The following is an 18282-nucleotide window of genomic DNA, read 5'->3' as shown; positions in this document are numbered from 1 at the left end:
TCCTGCCACTTCTGCTGACCCCCTAGGACAGGCTCATGATGCCATCACTCTTGAGAGCCTTTTATCAGATGTATCCCTATCTCCTTTAACAATTTTGAGTGCAACCACATGTCTGGAAAGGTCTCTCAAGGTACAAGCTCACTCCTTAGTATCTCCATAGCAAAATAAAATCGCCTTTCCCTGATTATCCTCTTTTTTCCTGGTGGGAGCAAGACTGGGGACATCCCCATCAGGGGAACATCCACATTTTGGGATCCTCTGAAGTGGTGATGGATTCAGCTTCCCTGGGAGCAATGTGGAGGATGTGCCTTTCCTTCCTTCCCCCAGCAAGGATAGCAGTCCAGGGATGTGGTACCATCCAAGCAACTCACACACACATGGCTGAATGGATTTATCCACTCTCAGGCAGAGAAAACAACACAGCCATAAGGAAACAAACTGCAGAGAGATTAAGTAACTTGCCCAGCATTAAAGATTTAGTTGCTGGCAGAGCCTTGCAGTTAAAAACAATTTCCTAGGTCTCAGCCCAGTGCCTTTCCCCTAAATCCATCTTTCTCCCTCTAGCTCTCATTAAGAGGGAACGTGCCGCCTTCCATCAGGCTGGCTTCCACCAGGGTTACTCCAGACAGCTGCAGAATATGTGCCTGATTATTCCTTGCAAAGAACTGATCAGGAAGAGAAAACCAGAAATAAAAATTCCTGATTATTTCTTATAGGTGGAAAAACAACAAAAAAAAAAACCAACTTTGTGAGACAAGAGAGGATTCCTTCTTAGTGTATCCATTAAGTCATGGCTTGATAAATGCAAGTGACCTAGAGTAAAAGCCCAGACTCACTTTTTGTCCAATACACAGCCTTAGAAATACAAAATGGTGCATTTTGATGGAGTTTCACAATAAATCCTAATTAAACTTCAGCATCAACGGTCTGGGGTATAACCTCATTTAGTGCTTCATTTGAGGTGCCTCTATAAGTGGTTTAATTACAAGGTCCAATGTTCAAATCTTTCATTATTAGGAGTTTTTCTTTTAAAGTAAAACCCAGCCATCTTGAAAGAGAACATCCTCAGAACTGAAATTAAAAACCCAGCAGCTCCTTTTTTCCAGGGCAGGCCAGGAAGGAAAGTTAAAATGCCATTCCCACAACTGGAAGATGGATTTGGTTGTTGCAATCAAATCTTAATGCAAAAAATGTACACAGGCTGCCATGAGAATCAGAAATTTTTGTCCTTAAGATGCAGAGGGAGACTGGGCTTATTGGCAGAGCAGTGGACAGGCTGGAAGAGGTTGTAGAACTTTTTCTATTCATTTTTTTCTAATTCAATACTACTTTTGAAATTGACAGATTAATAAGCAGAACTTGTATGTTTGACCTAAGCCCCTCCAAAGTGTCACTTCAAACACAGACATCTTCCAGCCTTGGGTTAAAAAAATACACTTTGGATCATTAGATTTTTAAATATATTTTCTCCCACTTCTAAGGGCTTTGAGCCTCAAATTGTAAAAGACCTCTTCACCAAAATCTATTCTTAAAATGGTTCCTTTGTTTGGTAATTTCTTTACATTGAAATGATATAAAATAGGTCTAGAGCTCTGGGTCAGATCCTCAGGTCCTGTAGAGCTCAGACAGATCAGATCAAACACTGCTGACACCAGATAAAGATGGGATCCTTCACATACAGAGTCATGGATTTGTGTTGGAAGGGACCTTAAACTCCATTGCATTCCACCCCCTGCCACGGGCAGGGACACCTTCCACTATCCCAGCCTGCTCCAAGCCCCATCCAACCTGGCCTGGAACTCTTTCAGTAATGCACCTTGAGACCCCAAAAAACCAAACCCAGCATCAGGAGACTGCTACCAGCAGGCTGGACACCTCAAATACATCCCCGAACAAACGAGCTGCCCCAAACCCAGCGTTTTATCACACCCTGCTTCGCATCCAAACCCTGGGAAAAGCTACTTCAGCTGAGAACCCAGCCCTCAGCCCCTCTCCCACCCTTCAGTGAGCCTCCCTCCCACCTGTGAGACGTGGGACTGCGTCTTCTCGCTCTCGCCGTCGCCCTCGGTCTTGTCTGTGAGCAGCCCCTGGACCTGGTACTCCAGGACGTAGCTGTCGATGAAGCGCTCCAGCTCCTCGATCTCCTGGGAGCGGCTGCTCCCCGCCTCCGAGGAGGCTGATGCCACTGAGGAGCTCTCCATCCCTTCAGGGGACACGCCGGGAACACAGGGGGCCTGAGGGAGATAGGCAAAAAAAAAAAACACAGCGAGGAATTATTCCCTGGTAATTATAAAAAAGAATAAAAAACCCAGCAGACAAAAGTCTATCGGCTACCACGGGCAGGATGTTTTTTGCTGTGCATCTGCATTTCTAATAGAATTTATAATCGTCCTAGGTGGTTGCATTTAGAGCTTCCAGGAATGCAAAAAATGCTCAATTTCTGTAATATTCCTGCATTTAAGGGCAACAGACGTATTTCCTGGCCTCCTGCTTAAAACCCAAGCTACTGAAAAACCTCCAGACATTCGCACAGGAGAAAAAAAATCTCACACTAAAATGCTTAATTTAATATATCCAAAGCACTGGTTGTGCCGGATAAGGGGTAATGGACAGGGGTGAGGAAGAGGATGATAATTGAAAAGCTTCTCTAGGGCAGTGGCAGTAAATAACACTGAGCTAACAGTGCGACTGCCAACAGTTCAGTGAGGAGGTGAAACAGAGATCACAACAGAATTCACTTTTCCTCTCGCTGCAGAAAACTGCCTCTATAGAAGACAAAGGGGATTTATAATTCTCTTCTCTTCCCTGTTTCTCCAGGGCTCAATGCCAGTAACACTGTAAAGAAAGGAAACCACCAGCCCCTGGACCTGGGCTGGGCATGGTGCTGATCTCCCAGTGGTGACAGGGAACAGCTGGAGCTGTGCCATGGAGGTTTAGGTTGGATTTCAGGAAAGGTTCTTCCCCCAGAGGGTGCTGGCACTGCCCAGGCTCCCCAGGGAATGGGCACAGCCTTGAGGCTGCCAGAGCTCCAGGAGAGTTTGGACACTGCTCCAGGGATGCACAGGGTGGGATTTGGGGGTGTCTGTGCAGGGACAGGGGCTGGGCTGCATGATCCCTGTGGGTCCCTTCCAGCTCAGGATATTTTATAACTCTACATTCAGAAAGAACTAGGCCTTGGCCCAGTGTCTTGTGGTAAATCTCATATTCCTCCCTCCCTGCAGCTGGGAGGGAGAAGATATGGGAGCTGCCAGCACACTGTAGGACACAACAACTTCATTCCTCACCTCTCCTTCACCAGGAACGGGTATTTACAATCTGCTTTGAGACAGGCATAAAATTGCTAAGCAAATTCGGAGTTAGTCACATGCCATCCAGAAGGGAAGGGGGAAAAAAATTCTGTTCCCAGCTCATGTAGTTTCCAGCTCCTCAACTATTTTCTCCTCTGTCACTTCTGAACAATTGTGGCTTCATTTGGAAACTGCCGAGAATGAGCAGTTCTGGCCTAAGGATTTCATCTGCTCAAGGAATTATTCCCTAATGTGCCCAGACTGTCAAAAAGGCTCATTATGTAGACCAATATCGCACATTAGCTCCTGAACAAAAATCATATGCCACATTAAAAAGGACAAAGAAAAAAGAAGAAAGTCAAGAAATTAAAAAGAAGGAGCCCCAGAGAGTGTGGAGCCCTAGAGGAGGGCATGCTTCTCCCCTTTTCACTAATTAGTGCCAATTATCAAATGGAAAGCACCAATTATCAAACAGGAAGTGCTAAAGAAAGAGCTGGGAGAATAGGAGGCTCCTACTGAGTCCTGTGATGGCATGGAGAGATGGCACGAGGCAGGGGACAGATGATACAGGTGACATCACTCAGGATGGAGTGAGCAGGGTCAGAGGTTATCCTCCATCTCACTGGGCCACACATTACCCAAGCCCTAAGTTTACCTGCCTATTACAGGGTTTTTTAAGAGTAGCATTGGAGGAAATCAAGCCCAGGACACTGCCCTAGAGATGCTCCCCCTTGAATATCCATGGTAAAATGTGAAGCAGAGGAAGAAGTACCACATGCCTCACTTTTGGGGTGCTCACCACAGTGCACAACCAGCATTTTGTCAAGCAGCAACAGGAGAGGTGGCAAACTGAAAGGAAATATGTTCATCAGAAGTCACCAAGTCCAGCAAACAAACACAAGCCATATATCCGAGGTATTTGTGCATCTCTAGTGGGAAACCCAAAAATCAGTTTATCTTGTGGTGCCTTCACCTCTCCCTAAAGGAAACTATCACTCAAGAGGAAGAAAACTCCTGCTCTTCCTGGCTTCTCACCTCGCCCTCAAAACACGTACAAAAAAGAGATTTTCAAACCCAAACCCACACTTGAGCATCAAAGCATTTACTATCCTCCCACACAAAGCAAACAAATGTTGGTGAGAGCTCTTAATGAAGCAGTGATCCCTTAGCTCTGTGTTAGCTCAGCACCTACCACAAAGGATTCCCAGACACCAAGTACATTTTTTAATCATAACAAATAGATATCAATCTTAAATTTGCTTTTTTTTTTTTTTTTTTCCACTTCTCCCTTCTCTCCCCTCTTACTTTGTCAAAGCACAAAGTTTGTAAGTTAGAGGATCTGAAAATTACCTTCCAAATCATTCCTATCTCTGGAAGTGTTCAAGGCCAGGTTGGATGAGACTTGGATCAACCTGGTGCAGTGGAATACATGCCTATCCATGGCAAGGGGGTAGAACTAGAGGATCTTGAAGGTCCCTTCTAACTTAAATCATTGTAGAATACTATGATTTTACAGAGTCCATGTTGTGCTCATTATTGTGATCATTAAAGAAGGAATCATTGGCAGAAAAAGTCAATAGATGTGCAAACTGCTTATTATAGCTTAGTAATTATCAGCATTACTGTAATACATAATTATTAACAGCTGTTATTAAGGGTGATCTAAATGGGGTTCTTGCTCTAGCACGATTATTCAGTTTTTTTTGGCAATTATACAATTTTACCCTTCATCAGCAGATAATAAGAACAAGTATGACAATTGTAGGCTCACTCCCTTTCTCCCAAAGGTGCTCCAGGCTTGTTAAACTTGTGGAAACAAGTGGTTACTTTGATAGGGGAAGAACAGCAATGGAAAAGGAACCCAATTTAGGTTGGGAGGCAACAGGAGAGCGGAACTTGCAACTAAAATTATTTAAGAAGTGGTGAATCCATGATGAGAAGACCACAGACAGGCAGGACAGTGATGCATTTCCATCAGCTCAGTGGAGGCTGGGTAACCATACATGTCCCCCCACACATGTCTAGAGGAGGCTCCAAACATTCCCTCCACACCTAAAGCTCTCCAAAATCTGGACTGCAGCAGCCTGGCAGTGCAAGACAGCACAGCAGGGCATCTTCACACAGATCATCCCCTGGGATGAGACACATCTGTGTCCCCGCCACGCCAAGCAACTCCAGCCCCCAAAACAAGCTTCTGGGCAAAAACATGCTGGCACAGCAATATTGCACCAAAACTGCTACCCATAAAGAGATCTTCCTAAAAAGATTCTTACAGAATCACTGAATCATGGAACTGTTTAGATTGGAAAGCCCTCCAAGACCATCAAGTCCAAGCATTCCCCTGGCAGTGCCAAGGCCACCACTGATTCATGTCCCACACATCCCCAAGGCTTTGAAATCCCTCCAGGAATGGGGATCCACCCCTGCACAGGGCAGCTGTGCCAGGGCTGGACAGCTCTTCTCAGGCAAGAAATTCTCCCCAGTTTGCAACTAGAACTTCCCCTGGCCCAGCCTGAGGCCGTTCCCTCTCCTCCTGTCCTTGTTCCCTGGGATAAGATCCCAAATCCCCCCGGCTGTCCCCTCCTGTCAGGGAGCTGTGCAGAGCCACAAGGTCCCCCCTGAGCCTCCTTTTCTCCAGGCTCAGCCCCTTTCCAGCTCCCTCAGCCTCTCCTGGGGCTCCAGCCCCTTCCCCAGCTCCGTCCCTGCCCTGGACACGCTCCAGCCCCTCGGTGTCTCTCTTGTCCTGAGGGTTCCAGAGCTGTGCCCAGCACTGGAGGTGTCTCCAGGACCTTTCCCAGATTTCCAGCCCCTCTGCACCAGCCCAGAGCTGCAGGGGGCTGGGGTGACCCAAGAGCAAGCCAGTTCTTGCTCTATTTCATCCAGACAAACCCATATTCTTACCTGCTATTAGGACAACAAGAGCACATCTTGCTCCTACGCAAGGTTCAACGTGATTGAGCACCAACAAAGGGAAGAAAACAAAGATTGATTTTCCCAGTGTTTTGCTTCCCCTGGATGGATGCTAAGAGCTTAAAATAATTTTGCACACATAATGAGTTTCTTTGATGACTGTGGCTTCCAAAGGCAAGAGAAAACAGGAACACCACACTGTCACACACAACCAAAATGGTGAAAGTTGGAAGTGTGTTTTCCTGACAACTACACAGACAGGAGCTAATACCCAATGCCAACTCCTAGGTAAGGTCATTGGGAGAGATCTCTAAAATAAAGAGTTGAGGCAGAACTACTTCATGCATCAGTCTTCTCACCGGAACTGAAATTCAATTATTGAAAAGTGTAACTACCACCAAAGCCCAATAAAGGACAAGTGCCCAACCCACCCTTCCAACAACATGGCCTCAGCTATTTAGGCTTGACTAACTGACTTACAGCATTTAATTGGAAAACTTACCTCTCTTCCTTACTTATCCTTCAGTTAAACACTGAGAAAATCCCAGGCCAATCCTCCATTCCTCCATGACTCCAAAGTGCACTCAGGAGGAATGCAGAGCATCCTTCGTGCATAGAATATTTATTTCTCAGAAATGCCATCACAGGCCAGCTGCTGCAGAGACAAGTTGTGACAGGCTACAGAGCTATCCTGGCAGATCCCTGGAAGCCTTTGTCTTGCCACATGGGATTTATCATCCCAGAGTTTTCTAGGAACAAGAGATGCTTCCTATAAAAGGCAGCTGCAGTGCAAATTCTTCACGTAGCAATGCAGCCACCTGCTTCCAGAATGTTCTGTGATAAGACAGCTAGCATTCCTCTTGTGTAAGTTCTCCCTTGGGTGTTTGTAACAGACTGTGATCCAGCAGGTCCCTTCTGCTCTGAGACACCTGGGATATGAACTGAGGAACAGCTCAGCAGCCCAGATTTGTCTGTGCCTGAATGGGACAATGGTAAAAAACAAAAAAAAAATCCTGATCTTCAGGGAGACAGAGGGAAATGCCTCAGCCCAGACCCAGACATCACATCCTCTCTCAGGAGCAACCAACAACTTCCACATCTCTTGTGCAGGCTCCAAAACCCACCCCATGGCTCTCCCACCTCTGCCCCTAGAGCAACACTGGACATCACCTTGTGCAGGTGGGGATGGATATCCAGGTGAGGTGACACCCTCTTCTGCTCAGTGCCTCTCTGGCTCATGGTCAAACCCTCCATCATCACCTGCCTCACATTTCCTGCTCACTGAGACTCCAGGCTTCCCAAAGCTGTGCTGGAGCACACACTGAAGAATTAAGTACCTGCAGCACCAGACAAGAGAGATGCTTTGACCACACAGACCAGGGAAGAGCAGATAGTGCAGAACAACGCTTCAACTTCTTATCTGCTTCTTATCAGCCCCTCTGGGACAGGTGAAGCCCTCTGAGAGTCTCGACTCTGCAAACAACCACACACCAGCTAATGCTCTGACAGCAGCACGGGCACAAGGACCTTTGACTGTCTGCATCTTGGGCTGGAATTCCTGGCCATCAGCACGGCTCGATTCCCAGCGTCTCCTTTTAATGAGCCCCTTCTGCAGCAATATTTTCCCTCTCCTCATCCAGCCCATTTCCAACAACAAGCAATTAGCAATGTGTCTTTCTCGAGTGGTGAGAGCATCTCAGAGAATGAGACGAGCAGTTTATCTTTATTGCTGGCAGGCAGCTCTCGTACGCAGCCGCCTGCAGGAACAGTTACTATGGAAAATAAAAGCAACAGAGATGAACCATGACTCCCTATACCCAGGTACTGCTGCATCTCCACAAAGCATCATGTGGATTTGCTGCTCAAAAACCACTACCTTTCCAGACGTCAAAACATCAAGCACAGAAATGGAAATTATTATACCCCAGATCTGACCCTTTTCTAATTAAAATGTAAACACCTCTGAAAACCACATGAGTGTTTACTAGGGGAGGCAGCCTTGGGCTTTTCAGACACTGATGCATCCACAGCTGGCTGAGCATTTAATGTATTTCATCATCCCTCCAGTCTCAGGTCTGGTTTCTGGTACCTGGTGATGCAGAAAAGCCCCAGTGACAGGACAGGAGCCCACCAGCTGCCACACTGCAGTGCTGCTCACGAGCCTGGCACAGAACACAGCAGGCAAACACCATGGTGCATTGAAACAGAGCCATCAAAACAAACACAGAAATTAATGGGGGAAAAAAAGAGAGGGACAGACAAGTGCTGCAGAATCCAACCCAAAACAGCCAGCATGATCCAGCAGGGAAGGGAGAGGAGTAATCAGAAAGCCAGAAATCTCTCATTCTCACCCAGACAATCATTTATTATGTAGCTTGCTTCCCTGCAATAAGCAACTCTTTGTGGTTGGAAAGTGAACCTTTTCTTCTTCTCCGTAAAAAAAACCAAACCCACATCACCTTTAGAGACATAAAGTCTTTTAGTGTGTCAAATCTGTGCATGAGGTTGGAGTGGTTTTCCACCAGATGGGTTTCCTTGCCTGGGGGAAGACATTACCTTTGGCTCGTGATAGATATTATCAAAAAAGGAAAGGAAAAAACAGAACACAACTAAGAAAACTACTGTCTGAACATCAGGTGAGTGGAGGTGGGTTTATGGGCTCACCCTGTGGGAGGATGCTCCACTGCAGGGGATGTCAGGGCAAGGAGACTGCTGGAGCATCACTCCGGCTGCAGCAGCAACAGCAAGCAACACTCACAGATTTTGATACAAATTCAATACAGGCAATGGATCAGCATTTCTAGATATAAAATCTGAAACAGGCCATAAAAAGCCTGCAACCACAAGCCCCTGAGCTGTGAACAGCCTGAGTTTTATAACCTATTTTACACTGGTTCATGCTACAAACTGTGACTTAAACCAGACATAATCAATTTCCACATTCCCCTGCTTCTACTGTAAGCTACTCGAACAAGAGCCCACATTACGTCTTACCCTTGTTATTTTTCACCTTTACAAGGAAAATGTTGCCAGGTAAAGATATTGAACAATTATTATGAATATCTGAAGAAACAGCATTTCACACGTGCTCTCCTCTTCAGAGCTGCACTGTTTCTCCTTGGAGAGCACACAGCATCACCCTGGAGCTGGGCAGGACGTGCTGGCTGCAGAGACTGTGCTGGAAGACATGAACCAAGGATGATCTCCTGCCAGATGAGCTTGCACATGTGCACCATGCACCTGTGTGTGTTCCTCTGTGATTCACCTGGCAGGCTACAATCCTCAGGCAACCAACACCTGTTTTTTTGGTTTTTTGCCCAGCTCTTCTGGCACCCCAAGGGATGAGCCATGATCCTATGGAAGCAGCAGCCAGGGTGCAAAGCTCCCTGTGCAGGAAGCGCTCTGCAGGCAGAGAGCACAGCCCACACCCTAAATAAAAGCATCACAACCACAAGCTCATCCATACACTGTCGCTCACACACCCGTGCTGGCCGCCACGCGTGGTCCTTTGTAATAAAAAGAAGGGAAACCATTAATGGGACAAAATCTTTTCTTTCCAGGCACCCAGGCAATATAATGGGCACTTGGGCAGTGAAAAGCTCTGTAATCCTAAAAGACACATCCAACTCTAAGTTGAGATGTCAACCTGCTGAAGTAATCCATCCTGCTGGCGGCTGCTGATGGGAGGGGCCAGGCGGGAGCAGCACACCCCGGTCAGCAGCAGGGCAGGCATGGAGGGCTTAATCCCTATTAAATCATGCCCGTGGTTCACTGGCAAAAAGCATTTTTGTGCCTGTACACCAACTTGTAGCAGCAATCAAAGAAGCATAGCTTGGCCACCAGCCAAAACGCTGGAGCTGCCATTCTGGGATGGATATTATGCTAGGAGGAGCCAGCCAGTCCTCTCCTCTTGGGAATCATAGGATCACAGAATGGTCTGGGTTGGAACAAACCTTTAAAAGGTCATCCTGTCAAACCCTGTCCACCGACAGGGACACCTTCCACTTGATGAGGCTGTTGCAAGTCCCATCCAACTGGTTCTGGACACCGCCAGGGATCCAGGGGCAGCCACAGCTGCTCTGGGCACCCTGTGCCAGGGCCTGCCCACCCTCCCACCAGCAATTCCTTCCCAATATCCCATCCAGCCCTGCCCTCTGGCACTGGGAGCCATTGCCTGTGTCCTGTCCCTGCATGCCTTGTCCCCAGTCCCTGTGCAGCTCTCCTGGAGCCCCTTCAGGCCCTGGCAGGGGCTCTGAGCTCTCCCTGGAGCTTCTCTTGTGCAGCTGAGCACCCCCAGCTCTGCCAGCCTGGCTCCAGAGCAGAGGGGCTCCAGCCCTGCAGCATCTCCGTGCCTCCTCTGCACTGGCTGCAGCAGCTCCACGTCCTTGTGCTGCTGGAGCCCAGGGCTGGAGGCAGCTCTGCAGGTGGGGTCTCACCTGAGCACAGGGGCACAGGGGCAGAATCCCCCCTGCCCTCTGCCCACGCTGGGGGCTCAGCCCAGGGCAGGGGGGCTCAGGCTGGGCAGGTCCAGCTCTCACCCACAGCACCCCCAGCTCCTTCTCCCAGAGCTGCTCCCTCTGCTCATCCCCAGCCTGGACTGATCCTGGGGCTGCCCTGACCCAGTGCAGCTCCAGCACTTGGCCTTGTTAAACCTCATGAGGTTCCAATCCTTCAGGATTCTCACCTCCACCCCCACCAACTGCTTCCCTTCATCACAGCATTCCCCTTTTTCGGAAATGAAGTTCTTCTGTGCAACAAGGCTAGAGACAGGAGAGACTCTGGTGCATCCTCAATTCAACATTTCTTGAAGATGAGATAGGAATGAGGAAGCAAGATGCCTTTAAGGATATAATCCATCTTCTGCACCATTAAAAGCAAATCTTGTGTGGGTTCCTGCTGCTAAAACCAAAGAGAACAATCCTTCCCAGCCTTAGGTATGCTGCTGGCTGGGATGCGGTTACATGAGGAAGAGTTGAAGGAGAGACAATTCCCTCTGACCTGCAGCTGGCTCACTCACAGGGATCTCTGTGCATTCTGCCTAACATGAGTTGCTCAGCTGGAACTGGAAAGATAAATCAAGTAAACTTGTGCCACATTGCAGGGGAAAGTGGAAAATAACTTACCAAGTCTTCTCTGAGCTAGTTAAGCTCTACAGAAAAATTCCATGCACAAGTGAGTATATTCAGAGATTTTCTGAATCTTTAATTACCTTCAGTTCTGAAAAAAACCCAAAAAACCCAAAAAAATCCCACTCAACTACACCCACAAACAAATGAAATTTCCTAAACCTGCCTCTGGACCCCTATTATTCCACCATGTTCTAATGTTTAAGTTATAAAAGAAGCAGCAGATTGTTTTTTACATCACAGCCACCCCAGGACCATGAGCCATTGACCTTATCAGTTCCCATATAGACAGTAGCCATGAGATGAGATACTCTAAATATTCTAGTGGAAAAGAACAGGATTTGGGGAAAGTACAGCTCCTTCTGCAATTCTGTACATGGAGAAGGAAAAGCAGATGCTTCCTTACACTACCTCTGGTAAGAATAAGAATAAGAATAAGAATAAGAATAAGAATAAGAATAAGAATAAGAATAAGAATAAGAATAAGAATAAGAATAAGAATAAGAATAAGAATAATAAATTAATAGTCAGAAAACCAAACAAAAGGCCTGAAGAAGCACATGGGGAAAGGGAATCCTGTGGGGTCAGTGTCTAACACCACATGAACAAGTTCACCGTGACAAAGGTGGCCATGGCCAGCATCCCCAATGCTCTTCCCACCTTTTGGAAGCCTCTGCTTGGCAGAGAAAAGCACAGCCTGAAAAAGACCCCAGCAAGGCACTTGACTCTCTTATTTTTGACCCCAGACTGAGACAGTGACCAAAGCTTTACCTCCACCTGGGGTTGGACACAGTGCCCCCTCTTAGCTCCTGCTCCTGGAGACATGGACTGGATGTGATCAAGACAGTCAGCTTTCATCCAGCAAAGAGACTGCATATTGGAAAAGTGACTCCCACTTCAATCAGAGGGACCATCTGAATTTAACTGAGATCCCTGTGACTGAGGTGGGCAAAGAGCATCATCTAAGGCAGCTCCTACAGCTTGAGAAGATCACAGAATTACAGACTGGTTTGAGTTGGAAGAGACCTTAAACCTCATTTCATTCCAACCCCTGCTGTGGGCAGGGACACCTCCCACTAGCCCAGGTTGCTCCAAGATCTGTGCAATCTGGCCTTGGACACTTCCAAGGATGGGGCAGCCACAGCTGCTCTGGGAAACCTGTACCAGGGCTTCACCAGCATTGCAGGGAAGAATTTCTCGGGTTTCTTCCTAGATGCCCCTGCAGACTCTAAATCCACTTGTCAGCCTATAGGGATCTCATGCTGTATTCTCCCACATAATTTCCACTGAACTTAGGAAAACAAATGTGATATGCAGATGGACCCAGGTTTTTCATTGGGCTCCCAGCAGCTGTCTCAGGAAGGAAAACAATGCAGCCACGAAAGTTCCCACCAAAAGTCTCACCAAGCTCAAGGATGCTGCTGTGTGGCAGGGCTGGGCTCCCTGTGAACCCACCACACTGACAAAAGTCACAGCAGCAGGAATGCCCAGCCTGGGGCAGGGGGAAACCAGACCCTCCAAGCTTTGCTTTGTACAAGCAGCATGAACCAAGCCCACGAGTTCAACCCTTCTCTGAAATCCATCCCCAGCTTTTAGCTCCTTCCAACAGCTGATGAGGCAGCTTGAATCAATTCGCCTGCCTTGGGGAACCAGCCCAAAAATACCAAGCACCTCCCCAGACAGGAATTTTTGGGAGCTACTGGCCAGCCACCAGCCTCCTTTTTGAGGCTTGAAGTGCATTTTTTTGCAATCACTCATAGACTATCACTCTGTTGGGCAATGCTGCTGCAGATCTCCAAAAATTCCCCTCCCAGGTGGACTCACTCCTCCTGTGGCAATCCTCTCCTAAACTGCAGTGAGTGAGGGATGACAAGAAGCCAGCAATGAGGGTGGGAAGAGCAGTCTGCTGACCCCCAGGGTGAAAAGATGCTGCAACCCAACCACTTGCACAGCTACATTTATCACCCAGAGAACCTGGCTGAGCCCCAGAAGGCAGAAACAGGACAGGGAGGAGCTTGTTATTATAAAGCAAACAGAGAGACAGGTACTTTCAGGACATGACAAGTAAACTGCTCTGAAATGAACACGAGCTTGGGGAGTGTCAATTTACCTCCACCAGCAACAAGGACAGCTGGGACTGGCCCTAATCAAGACAGCTTTGGGACTCACCAACCCTGTGTTCTCATCTTCCCTGCTGTCAGCGACCTTGACACCAGTCACTTCTGCCAACTCCAGGTCTTGGACCACAGAATCAAAGAATGCTTTGGGCTAGAAGGAATCTTCCAGTGCCGCCCCCTGCCATGGGAAGGGACACCTTCAACTATCCCAGGTTGCTCCAAACCTCATCCAACCTGGCCTTGGACACTTCCAGGGATGGGCTAGACACAAATTCCCTGTGCAACCTGTACCAGGACCTCACCACCTACTTCCTTCCTAATATCTAATCTCAGTCTACTCTCTGTCAGCTTGAAGCCATCCCTCTGCATCCTGTCACTCCAATAGTCTCTCTCCATCTTTCCTGTAGTCTCCCTCCATGCACTGGAAGAAAGCCTTGTTGAGTCCCAGTGTTGCTGCTGGTGTACTAGGGAGAAGAACATAAAATTAGTCCCAAAATACCCTTGAGCTGTTCTTTGTGTCCATCTGTTGCATGCACCGTGGACCCAAATGTGCCATACACTACAGGTGTGACTGGAGTTTCACCAGCTCCTCCACCCTGTTCTTTTCTTTCATGGTACACTAAATTTCCACATCTCTCCATTATAGTGCAAAAAAATTTAAGACATTTCATTTGGGATTGAAATGGGACTTGATATTGTTTCCTGTTTCAACAAAATATCTGCCCTCATTGAACCCAGCTAAAAATACTCTTATCTCCCACAACTATCATTGGCATCACAGATTTCTCTACAAGCTAATTATGAAAAAAAGCTAGAGTTACCAATAATTGTTTGTTGAGGACAATTCACAGGATCTGAGGATAACTAAGGGTACCTGCCCAAAGGATGCAGCAGTGCAATGGGATCGTGGAGGGCTGCAGGTGCAGCACAGGAGAGCAGCATCAGCAGCTTCAGGTGAAACATCACAGCAGGACATCTGCTATTCACATACCTTTGACTTCAGAGATTAAATAGAGAGCCCAAACTATAGTGCTTTCCAGGAAAAAAAGAAAAAAAGGGAAGAAAAGAGGTAAGAAGTGATTTGATTAATCAAGAGACTGCTTAGTGATATAAACCCAGACGGTGTCTCACATGAAAGGGTCTTGAAGGTAGAGCCCCACCATTCCCAGAACGTGGCTGCCAGCACAGGGCAGGGATGTCCATCTGAGGGGTCTCTGCTACCCAACAATTCTGCAGCAGAATTTAACATGGGACTGGAAAAGGCACTTCTGCAATAAATTATACAGTATGAGTGATAAAGAAAATAAATCTCACTCCTAGTGCTGAGGCAGTGCAGGACTTGGAGGCTTCAGAGGAAGATGCAAAGAATGCCAAGATAAAAACACAACTCTGGGGCTTGGGGCAGGTTCTTCCCACTCCCTCTAGAGCTTTCACAGAACCATGGAATGGTTTGAGTTGGATGGGATTTTCAAAGCCATCCAGTGTATCCCAGGGTGCTCCAAGCCCTGTCCAGCCCAGCCTCAGACACTGCCAGGGATGGAACAGTCACATCTGCCCTGGGAAACTCTGTGCCAGTGCTTCCTGAGGACCTGGGCCATGAGAACACCCTGCTGCTGGTGAGCATTCCCATATATCCATGACATCCAAAGGCCTTCCAGCATCAGGAACCACAGGGGACACCTGGCACTCAAGCCACATGTCCCCTCTATCAGTGTGGGACAAGGGTCATGTTTCTCCTCCATCACAGTCTCCAGAAGAAACAGGATTCACCCTTGAATAAACAAATGTCTGAACCTATCACATCAAAACAATAAGAATTTTTAAAATTACTTGTTTGCCAGCAGCTCAGATTTGGCTTGATGAATTTTAAATAGTTTTAGTCAAGTCACTGCAGCCAAACCACCATGAAAAAACACTGAAAAAACTGTTCCATTTTTTTTCAGAGTTCTGTATTTTGAAACAAAGACTTCTGTACTTTGTTATTTTGTGGTGATGTACACTGAATTTCCACAACTCTCCCTTATAGTGTAAAATAATTAAAACCACATTTCATTTTGGATTGAAATGGGACTTGACATTATTCTGTTTCCTGTTTCAACAAAATAAAAATATCTATTCCATTGAACACAGCTAAAAACACTCTTATCCCCCACAACTATCCTTAGCACTATGATTTTTCTATACGGCTAATTAAGGAAAAAAATTGAGTTAGCATTAACTATCTGTTTTATGGCCTGGTGTTGAGGAGTATTCACTAAGAATCTGAGGATAACTTGGGGTATCCACCCAAAGGATGCAGCAGTGCTTCAGGAAAGAAGATGAAACTTAAAGTGTTACTGTAATTCACTTGAAATTTAGAAAGACAGGACCCTCAGGAAAGTTCATACAAACCTTTTTTTCCTAAAGAGGGAGATAAGGAAAATAGGAAACCACATTCCCCCAAAAAGAACAGGCGCTGGCACAGCCCTAATTCTGCTGGCAAGGTGGAACACGAGGCACAAGCCCAGTGCCAGCCTTTTCAGGCTTTAACCTCCCAGCAATGCCTCTGCTCTGGCTTGTTCCCAGCTCCTCCATGGGCTGCTCTGCCACAGGAGAAAATATTTACTCTCCAGAGACTATCAGGCACTGCGCAAGATAACACCCAGGGCTGCAGAAACCTCGACGCAGATAAAGCCTCGCGTGATGCCCCGCTCCATCCTCTCCCATTCCCTTTCAGGTACAACTGGATCTCATGTGGGGCGAGGGGATAAAACAAACAAACAAACAAACAAACAAAACAGGTTTCCAGGGCAGTGCTGCTGACTTGTTGTTTTCCAAGCCCTCTGCCACCAAGCCCCTGCGGTGCTGCTAACCTCTGCTGATCCCATCAGGTGGTTTAACTGGAAGCTTAGCAGTAAGCCCTGCTCCTGCAAGGAAGGCACCGTGTTACGTGGGTTATTCTCTGCACAACCCTGGAGCTCTTGGCTCCAAAATCCTGGCTATAGCCTTCAGGAAGAAAATTAAGTGCATGAATGGAGGAAATTCATCAGGTTGTAATGTTTTACTGTTGGGCTGGATTTAGAGGTTTTTTCTGTCCTATGCTTTATTTTTTTAATGTTGAAGTATATGTTAAACCCTGTTAACACGTTGCAAATCCCTGTCTTGTGAGGGGAGAAAAAAAGAATTTGGCACCTCTAAAAGGCACCTGGCCTATACCTGTAGCCAAATAAACATGTTGTAAACAGGAAAAGGAGCAGGTAGAGAAGGGAGAAACCACAGCAGGAAGGGCAAAAGGAATTAAAAATGGGAGAGCAAATAAAAAAAATCATAATAGTCACCAAAACAAAAACAAAAACAAAACAACAAAAAACCAAACACAAAACAAACAACAAAAACAAGGATCAGGAAAAAAAAATACAAATGAGATGGGGGATAAGGAACATAAAAATGGGATAGGCAACATAAAATAAGGGGTAGAAAAGAAAAAAAATGGGACAGGCAACAAAAAGATAGGATAGGTTACAAACAGAAAGGGATGGGCAGATAAAGAAAAAGGGTCAGGCAACAACTCTGCATCAAAGAGCTGGGCAGAAAGTGGCACTGAACAGTTTTCACCTGTTAACTAGAGGATTTCTGCAGTAAGAGGATGCACATGTACAATCAGGGCAGGGGGAAGAGGAGGGAGCTGTGATGAAGAGCATGGCTGCAAAGAAATCCCTGCGGGGGGATGCCTAGAAAGTCTGACAGGCTGGGACCACCAAGCCCAGCAGGATGGCCATTGGGGCAGGAGAGGCAGTTCACAACTATTACGCTCTTCCTGGCTACAGTCCTCGTTCTCAGGCTTCATCTAGCCTGAGTGAAAGAAGAATATTATTAAGAGATGGACAATAAATCAAAGAACAGCTTGGAAGAAGGCGTGAAGCCTCCTGAGAGCCAAGGAAACCTGCACTATCTAGGGAAGAGTGAGATTACAATAATTAGGTCAGTTGGCGATAAGCCTCCCCAGTACACACAGACACACACACGCTGCCGCTCGGCCATGGAGCAGTGACATCCCCCCAGGAGCTGAGAAACCCAGCAGCAGAACACCAGGGCACGGGAAACACCAGGAGCAGAAAGCCTTTGCCAGCAGCAAACAGCTGCAGCTGCTCAGCTCCAGATGTCTGGGGATCGGTAGGTGAAGCTTGGGAAATTCCGATGGGATACTGGAAAATTCCTCTGCTTTGATTCCTTTGGTTCTGCAGCCAGCATGTAACTTGGGTGTGAGATCTGGGTGTCCAGCTTGGAAACATCAGCAGGACTCAGCTGGAGGAAGCCCTGAGCAGGTTTGATGTAGAAGCTGGCTCTGCACTGAGCAGAAGGCTGGACCAGAGGAGCTTACTTCCATCCAGGATCTTAGCTAGGGAGACCTTCACTGAGCCCAGACTTCTAGGACAAAGTGAGAAAGATGCACTTCAAACTTAATCAAAACCAAAAGAAACTTCTTAACACAGCAAGGGATCAGGCTGACCTTTAGGAGAGAAAACAGGCTGACATGAAATTGAAGTACATGACAATCCCACTGAGCAAAGTTGCCTGCTGTGAGAGACAGAGAATGGTCCCATGCAGCGAGTGCTGAACAGGGTATGCACATACTTTTCCCTGTAGAAAGGGAGGAAGAAGCTTTTTATTACTCATGTCCTCCTTCCTGGATGGTTTGCCATCAGCTCTAGCCATGCTGGCAGCCTCAGGACTAGAGGATTTGAAAGAGCCACAGCTGCAGGCCCAGAGTGCAGAATGGACTGAGATCACATCCAGATGTTTGACTCCAGATCAAGCAAACAGGAAGGGCAGATCAAAGAGGAGGATGTGCTCACTGCCCTG

General features: G+C 47.1%; 1 protein-coding gene across 3 annotated transcripts in view; it reads right to left on the bottom strand.

Moving 5' to 3' along the window:
* The window catches only part of CTIF (cap binding complex dependent translation initiation factor), a 144648-nt gene that overhangs the window by 114561 nt on the left and 11805 nt on the right, over window positions 1–18282 (bottom strand). For 2 of the 3 annotated variants that reach the window (XM_056514025.1, XM_056514026.1), the window contains exon 2: window positions 2022–2234. In XM_056514025.1, the coding sequence (XP_056370000.1) occupies window positions 2022–2201 (180 nt within the window). In that variant the 5' untranslated portion in view covers window positions 2202–2234. Of the gene's footprint in view, window positions 1–2021; window positions 2235–18282 lie in introns of those variants that run through there. The other variant, XM_056514027.1, reaches the window with a different exon arrangement.

This window comes from Oenanthe melanoleuca, chromosome Z, assembly GCF_029582105.1.
Source record: "Oenanthe melanoleuca isolate GR-GAL-2019-014 chromosome Z, OMel1.0, whole genome shotgun sequence".
NCBI lineage: Eukaryota > Metazoa > Chordata > Aves > Passeriformes > Muscicapidae > Oenanthe > Oenanthe melanoleuca.
This window is presented reverse-complemented; position numbering and strand designations above follow the sequence as displayed.